A 16,260-nucleotide genomic window follows, 5' to 3' on the forward strand; every position below is an offset into this window, starting at 1 on the left:
CCCTCAGTGGCAGCGTGAAGTCGGTGGAGAAAAAAAGTCAAACTATCATTTTTGGCAGGAGAGCTGAGGTTGAACTGATAAAACCGTGCAGCTGCCTTCAGTTCAGGCCAATGAAAACATATTTTGAGAGTTGCTTCGTGCAGCAGCAGAGACCCTGGAGGAACCAGCCCTGTGCCAAGGAGAGGAGATGTGAGAGGCCACGGTCCATACAGCTAATCTCTGAGGGAGAAGAGAGAAAATAAACAGAAGTCTGCAATTAAAGGTTCAGAACCATGAGCCAGTTTTATTAACCTAAAGTTCACTGGGGAGGGGCAGCATGTTATGGGAACAATTCAAACATGTAAAAAAAACTATTTGACCGTCATGAGCTGATGCTGAATGAAGAAAATTAACCGAATGAAATGTTTCGTACTGACATAAATGTAAAAAACTGTTAAATATGTCAAAAACACTGCAAAATATATTTTCAAAATGGATAAAACCATGAATCAATGTGTAAAGTCACAATAATCATTTTATATTCACTCATTTAAAGGTGTCAATGGAGCCTGCACTGGAAATGGGGACCAGGAAAATCACATGGCTCCCATGTGCAGACCAGTGTAGCATTAGCTTAGCTTGAACACATGGTCAATGAGCACATGATACAGTCGGCTAACATGGGGTTAACATATAGTTTGGATAGTAAGTATACTTCAGGACCCCATTAGGCACAGTTTGCATGTGTCTCTTCGTCTGGGGGGAGTCATTATTTGTCACAGGGCCATTAATTTTAGGATTTATCAGAGTATTTAAAGTTTTACAGCACACAGGCCACCTATCAAAAAACACTGGCGTAATAGTTTAAACAAGTAAATCATATAATTAATTCAGTCTTCGTGAGTTATTATCACATACTGAGAAAATTAAAATGACACAATTGCTTGTGAATAATGAATCACACCCCTTCCCATTTTTAAATGAAGCACGTTGATGTGACATGTTTGGTGTCACGGTGTGAGAGCAAAGAGTGAAGCAGCTCTGACTCTACACATGTGTCTGCTTAGAGCTTCAACACTAAAAAGCACTGGTTTTTACGGGGGTGAGGGTGTGAGCAGCTCTTTGAACCCAGAGGCGACTTTCCTTGGAGCTCGACTCCTCGGGCTGGTGTGAGGAGGAGTTCCAGCAGGATCCTGTGGCGACAGCAGAGTTATGACATGGTTTTAATAAGCAGCACCCGAATCAGCACATTCTGGTGCTGCTGTGCTGATTTCCTGTAAGAATCCATAAACTGCTGAATGCAGGGCTTACTGTTAATGTGGACCATTTGGTAAGTGAGCAGAGTGAGTTTATTTGTAGAGGGTAGTGGGGAAGTTCTAGCAAAAGAGCTGTAAAAAAAAAACTGCTTGCTACATAAAAGTTTAGGGTTGAGCTGTGTTTCAGTAAAAACAAAGACATGGTGGGAAAGTTTTCATCTCACAAAGATTTGAACACAGTTTTTACGCTTCTTTAAAAAAGACTTGAGTGTAATGATGGATTTATTTCGAGAACATCTGCTATTGGTGGGTGAGAAATCTGTTCAAAACGTTACAATAACTTGTTACAGTTTCCAGAGAAAACTGTAACAAGTTATTTTCAAAACTTTATTCTGGAAAACCATCTCACCTCGAGGGCCGTTTAGTAGCTGATCTGGAGCTTTTGATCACATTGCACGTTCTTTGTGAGCAAACAGAGTTTTTGTCCAAACCTGGCTTCCAAGCAACTCCAACTATGAAGATCATTTACATTTAAAGCTAAAGAACTGAATTTATATGATGATGATGAATACATGATTCAGTATTTTTAAAACACAACTCAAAACAACCTTTGTAACATGGAGACTGTCATGTATATTTTATAAGATATTTCATATTTTTTTGCTGTTTATTATTTTATTGTCTTTTATATTTTCCTGCCCAGGGACAGATGATGCAAATTTGCTATATACAGGGTGTCTGCAGGTTTCATCAGGTTAGATTTAAGACTTTTTAAGACCATAATAGATAGATCTAAGACATATGTCTAATACGACAGATATGAGGAAACATCATAGTCCCAGAATTACTCATACTTCCTCATAATTGAAGATAAGGAGAAGTAATCTAGTAGAGAATAACCCTTGGTATGTGATTTTGCAAGCTACAGGCAGCATCAGTAGGTATCTATAGTCCCACATACAAACAGAGTACCAAGATATATCAGTTCCATGTTGGTCTTGTTCGTAGCTTTATTACAGTGTGAGAATATCTGTATCGTTATGAAAGAACCAGGGCGACATTACGAACTCTGCAGGCCACCAAAACATTTGTCTTTTGCTCAAAAAGCACAAATAGAAGTTGTAGTAAATGAATATTAACAAAATAATGTATATATATTTTAGTGCATTTACGACTAAAATTCACCTTATTCAATCTTAGACTTTTAAAAAACTTTTTAAGACCCCATTGAAACCCTTACATACATCGCTAACATGTCGTGTGCATGGCCCCTCTTAATAAACTACTAAACTAAACCCTTTTGCAACCAGTGGTGTTAATGTCTCCACTCAATGATTGAGTCAAGAAACAGAGAAGAGTAAAGGAGACATGTTTATTATTTAAACTATCACTTAAATAAAAAAGTGCATAGAAAATAAACATGATTAGAAACTTTTCTTTTTACACTTATGTACAACTTTGTTTCCTAATTATACATTCAACCAAGTAGTTTGTGGTTTATTTTCACTGTGGTGGTTTTCCTTCATTTCGTTGATGTGTATTGAAAGAACACTGTTAAAAACGGGAGGAAATATGACTGTTGAACTCATGAACACCGTTATTACAGAGAGCAGGAGGAGTATTGATAAGACAAAGGTATATTCAAGGCATAAGAAAGCAAGCCTGTCCACAATCCATGATCCATACATCCGCTCCCCCTGTGACACCACATCCCATCCTAGGCTGACAACTTCTATACACGAGAAACAAGTAGAAAATGACAAATACATACTCAGTATTTGTCCCACCTCTCCCAAACCTTGACTTGTAAAAGAACAATTCAGGGTGGATGTTGCACAAAATAAATAAATTAAAATGTTTTTAACATCAGCATTATGACTTTCTATAAAAACAGTACATGGTAAGTACAACCAAAGCTTCGGAGGAGAGAGAGGTGGTCAGGGAGACACGAGAGGCTTCCAAAATGAGACAAAAGACATTTTGGTGCAAATCTTTAAAGACTCCTGATCCGTCTCCACAAACCACGCTCTTCATTTATACCACATCAAGTAAGTTGTCAAAACGTCCCTGTTAACACGCACAAAGAAAAAATATAACAGAAAAACATTCACTACAACAGCCAGGGGGGAAACAAACAAAAACAAAGCAAAACAAAATAAAAACAAAAAAATAGGCTGACCTCAAGAATTCACAACCACATTAATACAGGTACATTTCTCATCACATAAAAACCATTTCTGTTCCAGAGAAAGGAAAAAGGAAAGGAAAAACTGCAATGTCCCTTGCTGGTGCAGGAACGCTCACAGGCACAGCAAAACTGGTACTGGATATTAATATACAAAAGAATGATGCACGTTAGTTTCATCTGATAGTACTGTAACACAAAACCATTATAGAGTACATTGAAACATTGCTAATAACCTTTATAAATCTGCTGATTTGCTACTGTAACTAAGTTTGTCTGTCCATTCCATATATTGTATAGTACAAGAAATTACTATGCACGTTTCTGTATATTATTGTCATGTATTTATACTATAATTACAGATAGTGACGGAGAAGGGCCACTGGTGTGGCGTGGTAAAAACGAAGTCCAAAGAACCAACAGACACCATTTCCTTATTGTATATATGTTGTTTAAAAAAAGTGAAATACACAGACTTATTGTTCGCTAAACCCAGCGACCTTGAAAATGCAGAAGTGGATCTCGAGAAGCAAGTTGTAGACAGAGCCCTTGGCATCAGTAAATGTGTTGTCACCGATGCTAGCGTGAACTGTTGAGCTAACTCAGTAAGAACCTGTTGACGTACAGGCAGACATGTCGCTGCCGTTCATGTGTCGCTGTTTTTTATTCCCAGTACTGAAACGAAACTCCTGCTGCCCAGCGTGAGGTCCCATCTAAACATCATCCGTTATCTACCAGGGTGGTTTAACGCAGGAACGGAAAACAAATGTGGCAGACAAAGTATCGACATCATCACGACTCTGGTGATGTGGAGGAGGAACATACATTCATTGTTGACCTTAGCAGCAGAACCCAGCGAGCCCGGTGTGGCTGCAGCTGTAAAACCACAAGGCCGACCTGTCAGACAAGACCTGATCTTGGGCCCAAGCACAGCCGAGGTTTGCACAGGCTGCACCTTCAGGAAGGAACGGGCTGCTGGTGTGGTCCCTGCCTTCACTTTGCTGCAAAAAACAAAAAAAAAGTCAAGTGCACTTCGCTAGAGCCTCAAACACCATGTTCAGTTCTAGGTTTGACTGAACTCAGGGGCCTCATGCACTATTTCTGCATCGCAGTTGCATTGTCTGTCTGGAGAAAGAGTTGAGATTTCCTATGTGCCTGTGTCACGACTTAAGTGCAAACCAATGTGTGGGTCACTTTTTTGTTCACAACAACAGAGGGCAGTGTGAGGGAAACGGCCTTTAGGTGATAAAGTCAGAGTGAGAGGTGGGCAAGAATAATTTCATTAAAAAGGACAAAAACGGAAGTAGGTGACTTCAGGACCAGTCGGTCGAAACAGTCTAATTAGATATCGGGTCCAGTACATGAAGGCATGCTCCTTTACAACTAAGGCAAACCCCGAGGACACTAACCAAAAGAAGAGAAAGTGATTTCCAAATGCTGGTGAGTGGTCACCAAATAAACGGACTGGCTCAACACAGATATGCTGAATGACCTTGGTAGCTTAAAATAAAGGCACCTCTTTACTAGTGACTGCAGAGGGACAGAACACTTCAAACCGACAGGACTCAGGTTGGGTTTTTACACATGTGAACAGTTGGCTGCAGGTCTCCCGACCCACAGTTTATAAGCGACAAGAAGAGGCTGCCTTGCAGCAGTCCGTAAAGTGGACTTGACTCTCGGTGTGATGTGGTGTGGAGACGATAAGGCTGGAGAGAGGAGATATCTGCTATGGATCAACAATCTGAACTCTCTCAAGTGCATATTAATAGTTGGTATGACTGCCACACTGCCAGCTAGAACTGGAACAATGGAAAATAAAAACTGTCAGCTCCGACCGAACGGCCTGGGATAGATAAAGAGCTACTGGTGGACTGAACTAAAAACGGGACCAAGCCACAGACCAGCGTCAGTCTTTGGAATCAAAGAAAACATTCAGGCTACAAATTAAAAAAAAATAAATCACAACAAAAACAACTTTGAAAAGGCAGTGGAATACAAAACATAGAGACCGAGCATTAGTGTTTGTAAACCTCTATTTCCTACAAAAATGGCAATAAAATAAATACGATTTTTAAAAAATATAAATACCATCATTAAGTGCTATTCACTAGTGAGTGCTTTTAAGTCTTTTCGTAGAAAAATATACATTATTTACATTTGTTGTTGTTTTTTTAAAAGCAAGCATGATACTTCCCTGCCCGTAATAAAAAGACAGATAATAGGCAAGACTTTAAAAGACTTTTACAAATAAAATCTTCTCCATGGTAACAGTTATCACAACAGGCCAAGAAGAAAAGTGGTGAGAAAATTAAATTGTGATGTTTGGTTCTCTCTGCTGCTGTAATTTGGAACGTGATTCAAAATCTGAGCTTATATAATTACCAAAAAACAACAAGTCTGATATCAACAACAGCATGCACAAACTGACAACACATCCGTCTGTATGGTTCCGTAAGATCCATGGCTGTTTGTAGTTCACACCTCCAAAAAAATTCAATTATAAATATTTCTACTAAAGCACATCAGTAGGGTTTTCCAGTCCCTTGGCTGTCAGTCCACCAGAATCTCTAGCTGCCTCGCTCTCTCAGGCCAGACGCTTCAATCCCAACAACAACATGTCTACATAGCTACCAAGCTGTCAGACTAAACGTTACTTTAAGTACACAGGATGATATCAACCTCAGATATCACTCCTTTACACGAACTACCAAAAATAACCTTCTGTTTTTTTCAACCAATCTAAATTTCAATCCTCCTCGTTTCTCTCTTCTCTCCTGTGGCCACAGCTCCTCCTAGTGTTTCCATCAGTACAGCTCTTTTCAGGCTGCTGAACACCAGCTGCTCCTATTTACACACCTACAAGCTTTTAGGGGAAAGGTTTCAGTAAAATCACAATGGCTCTGAAGGCATCAGGGCACATTCACACAGGGAGATGTGTATCAATATCACCCGACACTGTGACGCAAATAAAAAAACAAATTCTAACAAAGTCTCTAATTAGTCTTTCTAGTAAAGATTACTTTTCCCAGTCCCTTTAACAAATTGCACTTTGGTGTAAAATGGAACCAAGTTATTTGATTTTTATTTTCTATGATCAAATCTCAGTATAAGTGGTCGTGGCAATGTAAAAAAAAAAAAGAACATGATGGGGTAACTTCCAAAAGTTAATATTGTAATTTCAATGTTGTGAAGGCTCAACCGTTTCATACCTCACCTCTAAAGGTGAAACGTCCCGTGCCAAATGTAACTGAGACAAAAGGAGGCACAATATGTTGGAATTTCTGCAAATGGCCTTTAAACTAAAGTGGCTTTAGCTGCATATACATTACGACCCACAATGGCTCTGTCTCTGCCGTGTTCTGCCAACACCAGCAGCAGAAACACTGACAGAGCTGTTGCACAGTTGGCAGCTGTGGTCCTACATGGACCAAACTCGGAGTGCTGGTGCCACAACAAACCCCCAGCAGGGGGCGTCCTCAGAACATTGTGGCCTTGCTGCTCACCAGATCTTCAGTCCTCTTTTACTTGTTTAGATCAGTTGAGGAACTTGCGACACTTCTTTGCACTACAGTTGCAGGGTAGCTTGTTGCTGGCGTCCTCGATGGGGAACTTGTAGTCATAGGTGAGCTCCTCTCCGCAGAATATGCGGCGAGAGGCAAAGATGACGATGTGTTTCTGGCCGTCCACGGTGATGACCCGAGAGTAGCAGTTGGGCTCACAGGAGTGGTTGATGAAGCGGGCGGCGTTGCCATGCACCGTCGCATCTACCACCTCGTAGTCATCGATCCGAAACATGTAACAGCCAATGCCCTTTGAGGAGAGAGAAGACAGAGGTTTTATCATACTCATTCGTTTTTCAGTCAAGTTCATCAAACAGCAGCTAAAACTGAAACCCCAAGTCCTCACCTTTCCGTCATAGTATTTTTCCCTTTTGTCAGTGAGCACAGAGCGAATGACATTTCCAGAGTATTCGATGATCATCTCCCCAGCATCGATGGTTTTCTTGCAGAACAGACCGCGGCCATGAATGGGAGACCTGCAGAGGAGAGCAGCGAATCGCAAAAACATTAGTTAGGTCTCGATATATAGATGCAGGTATAATTCTAATCTCCTTCATTTTATATCCTGGAGCTACTTGATCCACTTCTTGTGAAACTTTTCATCATCCTCAATGATTATATGTGATGTTATGCCACTAACCTGTAGACTCCCACGGTTTCCCTGGATGTGGCCTTGAGCTGTTTGAATCTCAGAGTGAGTGGTAGCTCCATGGAGGCACGCCTGCAACAGTAGCACGAATGAGCAACATTATGATGACAGTTTATCTGCTTACTAATATGAAATCATCTTGACACAATGATTTGGACAATAAAATCAAGATTAAGTTCAGCGCTTGCTGTAACTGACCTGGCTGTCTTGAGCTGCCCTTCCTCATCATCGTCTTCATGCGGCCTGTACTCAGGAGGCTGGCGGTGTTTTGAGGCCAAGAAATTGAACATGTCAAAGACAGACCTCCTGGAGGGTAGACAGGTGGAATAGACAAGCGGTCAGAAACACACAAGAGACAGGAAGTTGGAACGTTCTCATTAAGTGAAGAGGTTTCCTTACAAAAGTCATTTATTAACAGTGTGCAGCAAATATGGTGCATACAATCAACAATAGTAGAGTGTGGATATAGAATCAGTAGAAGTTAAGTGGTTCTACTTTAGTAATAATGTGGCAAAAACCTTCATGCCTGAGATACAGACACAAATGTATTTACAGACTCTGCTTAAACAACTTGCTCCAACAATGTCATATAGATCTGTTGCTGACCTGTGGTTGATCTCTGCACGAGCCGAGCCGTGGGGGTTGATGGGAGGTTCGTCGGTTTCCTCTGGTTTGTGGAAGCGGAAGCGGTAGCTCCGACAGTGTCTGGAGCCATACAGCTGCTCCAGCAGGAAGACCACTGCCTCATGGACGACTCCCAGCATCCTCAGTCCATTCACACCTGTGATGAGCGGAGACAGTCATTACAGTCTTCCATTTAAATATATCATGTGTGTTTGGAAAGCATTTTAGAAACAGTTTGAACAAAGACAACTTATTTTGTATTTAGTGAGTGTGACGCCTCACCTTCAAAAGAAAGCTCTTTGAGTCTTGCGTTGGAGCGAGCTTCCTGCACTTTGTCAGTCAGAGATTTCCAAGCCTCTGTAGCAGGACAGACAGTCGGGAGATGACAGTTAGTGTTTTGCACCCAGTGTTTTGGCTTTTCTTATCATATTTACAGAAAAGCCATCTATACACACAAAATATAGTATATGTATGTACCATTAATGTGAACGATGTTATAATCACCTTGAATATTTACTGAGACTCATTTAAAGCGGAAGGGAAGTTGAACTATTTACAGTATTTAGTGTTTCAGGGTGTAGGTTGTGATCTTCCAGAGTTTGTTTTCTCTCACCTTCAATACTCTCACAGCGGATGTGGAAGCCGTCCTCACTGCAGATTTCAAAGATAATGCCCTTCTTGGGTTTGCTGTCCAGGCCGGTGTCCCTGCTGTTCCCATCCTGGTCGGGGGGTGAAGTCACAGGAAGAGACACTGCCCCTTCAGCTGCAGATGCTTTGTCTTTTCCCACAACTTTCCCCGGTAAAACACAACCTTCAGATGTCTTCTTTTTACCAAGAACACTGGAAAAGATATGAGGAAGCGTTAGAACTCTATTAAATGATTACTTTGAAAATGGGTGACTAATATTGAAACTCCATACCCCTTGGTGGTCGCCTTATCTGCAGGTTTGCCGGTGTCCATGGGTTCAGGGGAGAGCAGCTCTTTGGAACTGTTTGCAAAAAATACAGAAAGGTTCAAAATGGAAACATATTTATATTCTACATAAAGTACTTAACAAAAGAAAATGGAAGATAATTGTCCTCCAAAATGTAACAGTGAATTGTAGATGGTTATATGTTTTATCTGAACCTTACTTAAAAACATAATTTTGCATAAAAATGATTCTCTTGAAGAGATATCCCCATTCTAAGATTCAGAAAGAGCTATACTGTATCTTATCTCCATGCAGATGCAATGTTACTTTGAAGAACCTGTTTGAGGTAAAGTCACAGTATAATGACAGAGGGCTATGAAGTCATTTAAATAACTAACGTACTGTTTTAAAAGTCACATTCATTATGCAGAACAACCTTAAAGAAGTTATTGCATAACAAAAACAAACCCAGCACATAATATTGATACATCTCAAACATCCAGGACAGTATGGCGGTCTCACCTTGGGCTTGATGGAAGTCGTCCTGCAGGGTTGCTGTGATGCTCCTCTGCCCGAGAGCCCTTGAGCTTCTTCCCGCTGCTTGTGTCTGCACTCTGTCTGCTCCTCTTGGATTTCTGTTTGCCCTTTTCTGTTCCTGAACCTGTTCTTGCTGCAGTCACGATTGTGTTGGAGTAAGAAAGCCTTTGTTCTGATGATTTGGAAATAGGAATGGTTCTGCTGCCCTGCGAGAGTGCAGAAGTTTGTGTTTGTGTCGTGAACACTCCAATAACACGCCCCTTGGCAGTGCTCAGATGGGTGGCTGTGCAGGGGGCTAAAGTGACAGTGGTGGTTGGACAGGAGTCTGCACTCTGCACTCTGTTAACAGACTGATGCTGTAAGTGGATATTACCGCATTCGCTCTCTCCTTGCTGGCTGACAGCCATGCTGATGGTCTGCTGGGAGGGCAGAACGCAGATGCTACCGGCTATTGATGTCTGCACTGAAGAGCTAAGCTGTGACATCAGAGGAGCTCCCCCTGCTGATTGAAGGACCATGGGCTGATCTGACAGGCCCAGGCCATGCGGACCTGCCTTAAACAGGAGACTGCTAATTGGTCCTGTGATCTCAGTGGAGCTAAGTAGAGGGGTTGAGAGGGAGACTGATCCTGGTGCAAGAATACCAGCAGCACCACTAGAGGGCACAGACACGACATTCAACACTGACTGACTGGGGTTGAGACCAGAGACTGTGCAAGGCAGGAGATGCGTAGAGGAATCGTGACTCAGGATCCCAGACTGAACAGTACCAGGAATCCTCTGCTGAATTAGAGTAGTGGGATCCAAGTACATAACCCCACCCGATTTTGGTCTCTTGATGATATTTGGAACCTTGCGCTGATTAGCAGAGAGGGAGGTTAACTCAACCAGGCCACCATGTTGGCCAGGGATGCTTGCAGTGATCTGAGGGGAAGACAGGTTGATAAGGGTCATGTTAGGAGGTCCCACTTCCGACGGGGCCAGAGTAGGCTGGCTACGGCAGCGGGCCAACTTTTTGCCTTTTCGTGGCTGAAGACGAGAGATGGGCCTCTTTCTGCCGTGAGCAGAGGCGAGTGCCGTCTGTGAGGAAGTGAGGGAAGAGGTACTGGACACTATAGCAATATTGGGTCCTAACTCATGTGGTCGACCCGCTTCTGTGACCAGAATCTGGGATTGGTCGTGGGGCTGAGTGGGCAACCCAATGAGAAGCCCTGAGGTGGTGCTGGGGATTCCAGTTTGGAAACCTGCCTGTGCGGCTCCAGTGAAGGTGTGAATATGAGAGGGGTGAGACATGGTGCCCAGGACTTTGCCACCGGCAGGAAATATTGACTGGGCTGTGGATAAACCAGTATTCAACCCTGTGGTGAGTGTCATAGAGCTCAGCACTGCAGGAGAGCTGGTATCCATCACTCCTGTAGCACTAATCTTTTGGGTGACACCATTCGGGACAGTCTGAAGGACATAAAGGGGCTGGAACTGTTGATTGACAACAATGAGTTTGTCAGGGCCTGGTTTGATGAGTGCCGGACTGGAAACCTGAGTCTGGGATGGTCCTGGTCCAGGGACTGAACTCGGGCTGCCCTGTGCTGCAGTTGATGTTGGTAGATACTTCTGACCCTGAAGAGGCAGGGAGGGAGAACTTGGCAAACCCGGAGTGCCAGAACTCCTTGGAACGTCCTGGTTACCTGGAGCGTCAACGACCTGGCCAATAGCAGGACTGGGAATAAACTGCTCAGGAGTCATGTGACCTTCGGTGACAGTTGGAGCATCATGCCGATTCTCAGATGGTGACACACCTGACCCTGCTCTTTTCTTGTCCCCACTCTTTTCTGCACTGATGGTATCTGGGTCAGAGGTCAAGCTGAGCATGGTGCGGTCTGAAGTATCTGAGATGAGACTTCCAGCAGTGTGGTTCTGACTGGTGCTGACAGACGGGCTGCGTGTGGTCAGGACAGAGAGGTCCGAGGGCAGCTCCAGAGGAAGATATGGCTCCTCAACAGATATGGAGCTGTTCACGCTACTCTCCACTACACCTCCACTCTCAGCACTGGGCAGCGGCTGGGAGAAGTCGTCAAACAGAATGTCTTTGCGCCGGTTGACATCCACCCCAACATAACCCTCGTCCAGCAGCAGCTCCGAGGAGGACGGCTCAGACTGCTGACCCAGAGCCTGCATTGACATGGAGGGCGTGTTCAAAACGAACTCCATGATGTCTGAAGGCAAAATGTTCCCACAGTCATCGCTATTGTTGTTGTCGGAGTCTGACTTGAGCAGGTCTGTGCTAAGAGACAGCTGGGCCTCGAGAGGATCTTGACCCTGAGTCTGAGGCTGCGACTTGGCGCCGACTCCTAGAGGAAGGCAATTTTCTTTCTGGTTCTTTCTTCCTTCTCGGGTGTTGCTACTCACTGCTCCTCCACTGTTGTCGGCCTCCTTGTTCGAGTCATGAGAGTCATGTTTCTCAGTGTGTCTTTCTCTGCCCCTCCTCTTAGGAGTGCTCTTAGGTGGGGTGGAAGAGGATGTGGTGGTAGTAGTTGTGGTGCTGGTGGTGCAGATGCTCGTATCGCTCTCAGAGCCGTCATCCACGCCATCAAGCTGCCCAATACGCTGCTTGCCTAATGTCCTGTTAAATAAAGCAGACAATATATCAAAATGTTATTGAAGATCATAGAATAATATTCTTTATGATTTTTGCTAATAATTATACCAAAACAATTGTGTGGACTTACAAAGCACTCAGCATGTCCTCTTCAGTTTTTATTTGAGCCCTCTGTTGTTGTTGCTCCTCGTCTTTTAGAAAGCGCTGAAGCTGGGAGCCCCGTCCGAGACACTGGTCTATCCCTTCTATAGACGGTAGGCCCTCACCAGGGTTAATTACAGTTCGGGTGAAGTTGTAGTAGTAAGGGTCTTTACCCCTGTGTTTCACTACGCTGTCTTCATCCTCTCCACTGTCCCCTGATGAAGAGGTGGTGCTGATATCATCTGCTCCATCTACCTGCCCCTCAGCGGACTTCTTACGGCCACCGGACCTCCTCTTAACCACAGCCCCGGTTCCATCACCGCCACCATAGAAGGCAAGGTCCTCTTCACCATATGAGCGAACCCCATAGAAAGGCGTGAGGCCAAAAAACATGTTTGATCGTGCACGGGCACTGCGTCGAGGGTACCGCCGCTTGGCTGAGCCTGACCCATCACTGTCATCCTCATGATGTTTGTCATCCAGACCCCTGTCGTGGTCGTCATCCGGGCCGTCACCCTCATCCTCGTGGCCTTGAGTATGGAGGCCGTGGTGGTCTCTGAGCTCACTGCGTGAGTGGTCCTTGTGCACGTCGTCGTCCTCTGTCTGAGTCTGGGTGTCAGATTCTGAGCTGTCACTGCTGCTAGCGGAGGGTGAGGAGAAGAGAGTAGAGCCTGCAGAACAACGGGTCCCCTGGCCAGCAGGAGAAATGGTGGAGGTAGTGGTCGTGGAACAGGAAGAAGAAGAAGAAATGCCACTAAAAGTGCTGGTCCCATTAGGGTCAGTCTTGATATCACTCTTTAGTGGAGTTAAAATGGGGGGTTTAACTGATTGCTTTTTCTCTCTAGACGACAGCGTCAGCTGGTTGTTTGTTTGTTTGGAGTGAGACTGGGAAGATGACTTCACTCCTTTCTCTGGAGCTAATCCAGCCTGATGCAGCTGCTGTAGGTCCAGAGTGGAGCTGTTCTTCTTCTCAGAGTAAATTTCTCTGCTCTTTAAGGAGAATCTGTCTGCTCCCTGGTTCTCATGCTTATCCCCATGCGGAGACTTCCCATGGACTTTAGTGCTGTTTCCCAGCACTGGAGCTTTGCTGTTGCTGCTGTTGTGGGAACTGGGGTTTGAAACATGTGTGTTGGAGCCGGCTGTGGCTTTAGTATTATTGTTGATAATGGGAATTTTGTTGCTGCTGTTGTTGTTGTTTTGGAGAGTCTTGTCTTTTTCACGGTCTTTGGAAACCTCTCTGCTGCCTGCCATCTTAACTTTGGGGTGTTTGTCTTTGGCAGCTGAGGCTGCAGCTGGGGAGCCCAGGTGCATGGAGCCTCGCTTGACCACATCATCTTCCGCCGATGCCCTACACAGCCACAGGGGTTTCATAACCGCTGCCGAGGCTGAACCTGAAGAGTAATCATTGGATTTCCTTGCACTGGACTTCTGAAATGAAGGCTGTGCGGAGCCAAATTTCCCAACAACAGAGTCTTTATGGTGTGGAGCTGATGTTAGATTTCCAGTGCCACTACTACTCTCCTTCCCTGAGCTGGGCTTGTCCTTAGACTGGATAATGTTGGAGGTGGGGGTCGAGCGGTGACGAGGCAATAAACTGAGGCTTGCAGAAACATCCTGGTCTTTGCCTCCGTGTTTCCCTTGCTTGTCCATCTGCTTGGTGCTGCCCCCTCTCTGCTGACCTGTGAGAACAGCAGTGCCCACAGGAGGAGAGGACTGGCCTGAACCTGCAGGTGCCAGTCTGGGGCTCTTACTCTCACCTCCAGCCTGTTTGGACTGAGTGCCAGGGTTACTGTCTTTCCCTGAGCCTGAATCTTTGTTTCTCTCTGTGCTTCTGTAACTGGAGTCTCTAGATGGAGGTCGACCCTTGTCAGAGTCTCTACTAGAGGGTCTGTCTTTAACTTGGCCTGAGTCTTTTCCTGTTTCTCTGCTGTATTGTCTATGTTTATCAGAGTCCCTAAACCCGGAATCTCTATTGAGTGACTTTGTTTTGTCCACATCCTTATAGCTGGAATCTCTAGAGGATGATTTGCTCTTATCTGTTTCTCTATTGCTTGACTCTCTGCTTGCCTGTCTCCCCTTCTCAAAGTCTCTGTTTACTTGTCTCCCCTTTTCTGAATCTCGACTGAGTGGTCTTCCCCTCTCTGATTCTTTTAGACCAGAGTCCTTACTCAGCGATCTCCTCTTTTCCGGCTCTTTGGCTGGTTGTTCGCCCTTGTCTGCGTCTCTTTGCGCCAGCTCTCTTGACGATCTGTTCTTCTCAGAATCTTTAGAAGCTTGATCTCGACTTGAAATTCTTCCCTTGTCAGGATCTCTCAGCCCTTGATCTCTGGTTTCTCGCAGCCTGTTTCTGTCTGTGGAGAATGGTCTACCTCTGTCATCATCTCTCTGGACTGGACTCTTTGCCGAGTCTTTGCTGGGGTGTTTGGACTTTTCTGGGTCTCTGGCAGGAGAGGGGATGAGGGGAGGGGGAGAAGTAAGGGGTCGTGACAAAATCTGAGTTGGGGAGGTCACCCCTCTCTGTCTGTTCAGGTGGAAGGGAGGAGGAGAGAATGGAGGGGAGCTGTGTCGACGCGAGTCAATATTCCGCATGCCGGGGTTCACCAGGGAGTCTCCTACTGTCACAATCTCATGGCTTTGAGGCTGAGAGGTACCTCCTGCAAAATAAAAGAAGTAGAAAATGAGATTACTCAGTGGAAAGCAGACACCATTGACATTCCACTCAATGGAATTACTTATACTTTATTCTTTTTTATTACTTATCAAGAAATATAAAAAACATGTTTCTTTCTATGACAAAATTTATTCAAAAATGTCTATTCATACCTGGGGAAGGCATGGGCCTGGGGCCTAGTGAGCGCTGACAAGGGGGGTAGCTGGGATGTCGATTCCTGGAGTAAACCCTGAGCTTGGGGGTGTTGGTGGGGGAAAGGGTGTCGGAACGCCTCGGGGATTCAAATGGATCAGGAAAGTCTAAATGTGAAAAAAGTTACACATTTAAGTTCAACACATCATAGTCCTAAAAATAGTACAGACTGAAGACTGAACTAGTGTGTAGATTACCTGTCATGGGAGGTGGGCTGTGTGCTATTGTACGATTCTCTTCGAAAGCCATCATGTTCTTCAGGTCAGTTTCTACCACTGGTGGGTGACAAACTAGGATCCTACAGGTGTACACACAGCGCTTCCGAGCATCTAAAGTACTCCAGTATACCCTTGAACACCTGTAGAGATGGAAATAAATTAACTTACTTGGCAATTTAAATGTCCTCCTGCAGTTGGATGTACTTTACTTGTAGAGACAGTAGTAATAATGGCACTTAGCAAGAGAAGACTTGCAGATAAATGAAAAGGAGAAAGAAAAGCACTTACTGGTATCCTACAGGGAAGAGTTTGCGTTTGCAGTCTGAGAGTTCAGTCAGTATCCCCAAACAATCAATGGTCATGGAGCCTGTAATGATGAGGTTTGAATGAGCATTTAAGAGGACACTGACAGTAAGACAAGGAAATAGTGCAACAATCATCGACAAACAATTAGCAGCAGTCGACCTACCTATCATCATGTGGACATTTTCAGGCTCCAGTCCTGCAAGCCATTTCCTCCTGAGACTGATTCCCTCCAGGTCCACCAGGACCCTGCGGGTTACCTCAAACCCAGACACCACCTGGAGGAAAAATACACAAACATAGGATAGGTGAGTAGAAAATAAAGAATATTAAGTCACATTTTCGAGTTCATCAACACAAGATAAATATACATTATTTTGTGACCAAGTGTTAAATGTAATAATTACTATTAATCTAAGTTATTATATCGAAAATA

At 44.3% G+C, this 16,260-nt stretch overlaps 1 protein-coding gene across 2 annotated transcripts in view; it reads right to left on the reverse strand.

Annotated features, from left to right (window-relative positions):
• Nucleotides 1-2,588: 2,588 nt before the first annotated feature.
• Nucleotides 2,589-16,260, reverse strand: part of kmt2a (lysine (K)-specific methyltransferase 2A) — a 37,758-nt gene continuing 24,086 nt past the window's right edge. For both annotated transcript variants that reach the window (XM_035153656.2, XM_035153655.2), the window contains exons 21-34: nucleotides 15,991-16,102; nucleotides 15,810-15,888; nucleotides 15,501-15,661; nucleotides 15,264-15,410; nucleotides 12,430-15,094; nucleotides 9,690-12,323; nucleotides 9,174-9,242; nucleotides 8,867-9,093; nucleotides 8,536-8,610; nucleotides 8,236-8,410; nucleotides 7,828-7,935; nucleotides 7,621-7,701; nucleotides 7,327-7,456; nucleotides 2,589-7,230 (exon numbers count right to left, since the gene is read on the reverse strand). In XM_035153656.2, coding sequence (XP_035009547.2) covers nucleotides 6,955-7,230; nucleotides 7,327-7,456; nucleotides 7,621-7,701; nucleotides 7,828-7,935; nucleotides 8,236-8,410; nucleotides 8,536-8,610; nucleotides 8,867-9,093; nucleotides 9,174-9,242; nucleotides 9,690-12,323; nucleotides 12,430-15,094; nucleotides 15,264-15,410; nucleotides 15,501-15,661; nucleotides 15,810-15,888; nucleotides 15,991-16,102 — 6,939 coding nt within the window. In that variant the 3' untranslated portion in view covers nucleotides 2,589-6,954. The remainder of the gene's footprint in view (nucleotides 7,231-7,326; nucleotides 7,457-7,620; nucleotides 7,702-7,827; nucleotides 7,936-8,235; nucleotides 8,411-8,535; nucleotides 8,611-8,866; nucleotides 9,094-9,173; nucleotides 9,243-9,689; nucleotides 12,324-12,429; nucleotides 15,095-15,263; nucleotides 15,411-15,500; nucleotides 15,662-15,809; nucleotides 15,889-15,990; nucleotides 16,103-16,260) is intronic.

This window comes from Hippoglossus stenolepis, chromosome 4 (assembly GCF_022539355.2).
Source record: "Hippoglossus stenolepis isolate QCI-W04-F060 chromosome 4, HSTE1.2, whole genome shotgun sequence".
Taxonomy (NCBI): Eukaryota; Metazoa; Chordata; class Actinopteri; order Pleuronectiformes; family Pleuronectidae; genus Hippoglossus; species Hippoglossus stenolepis.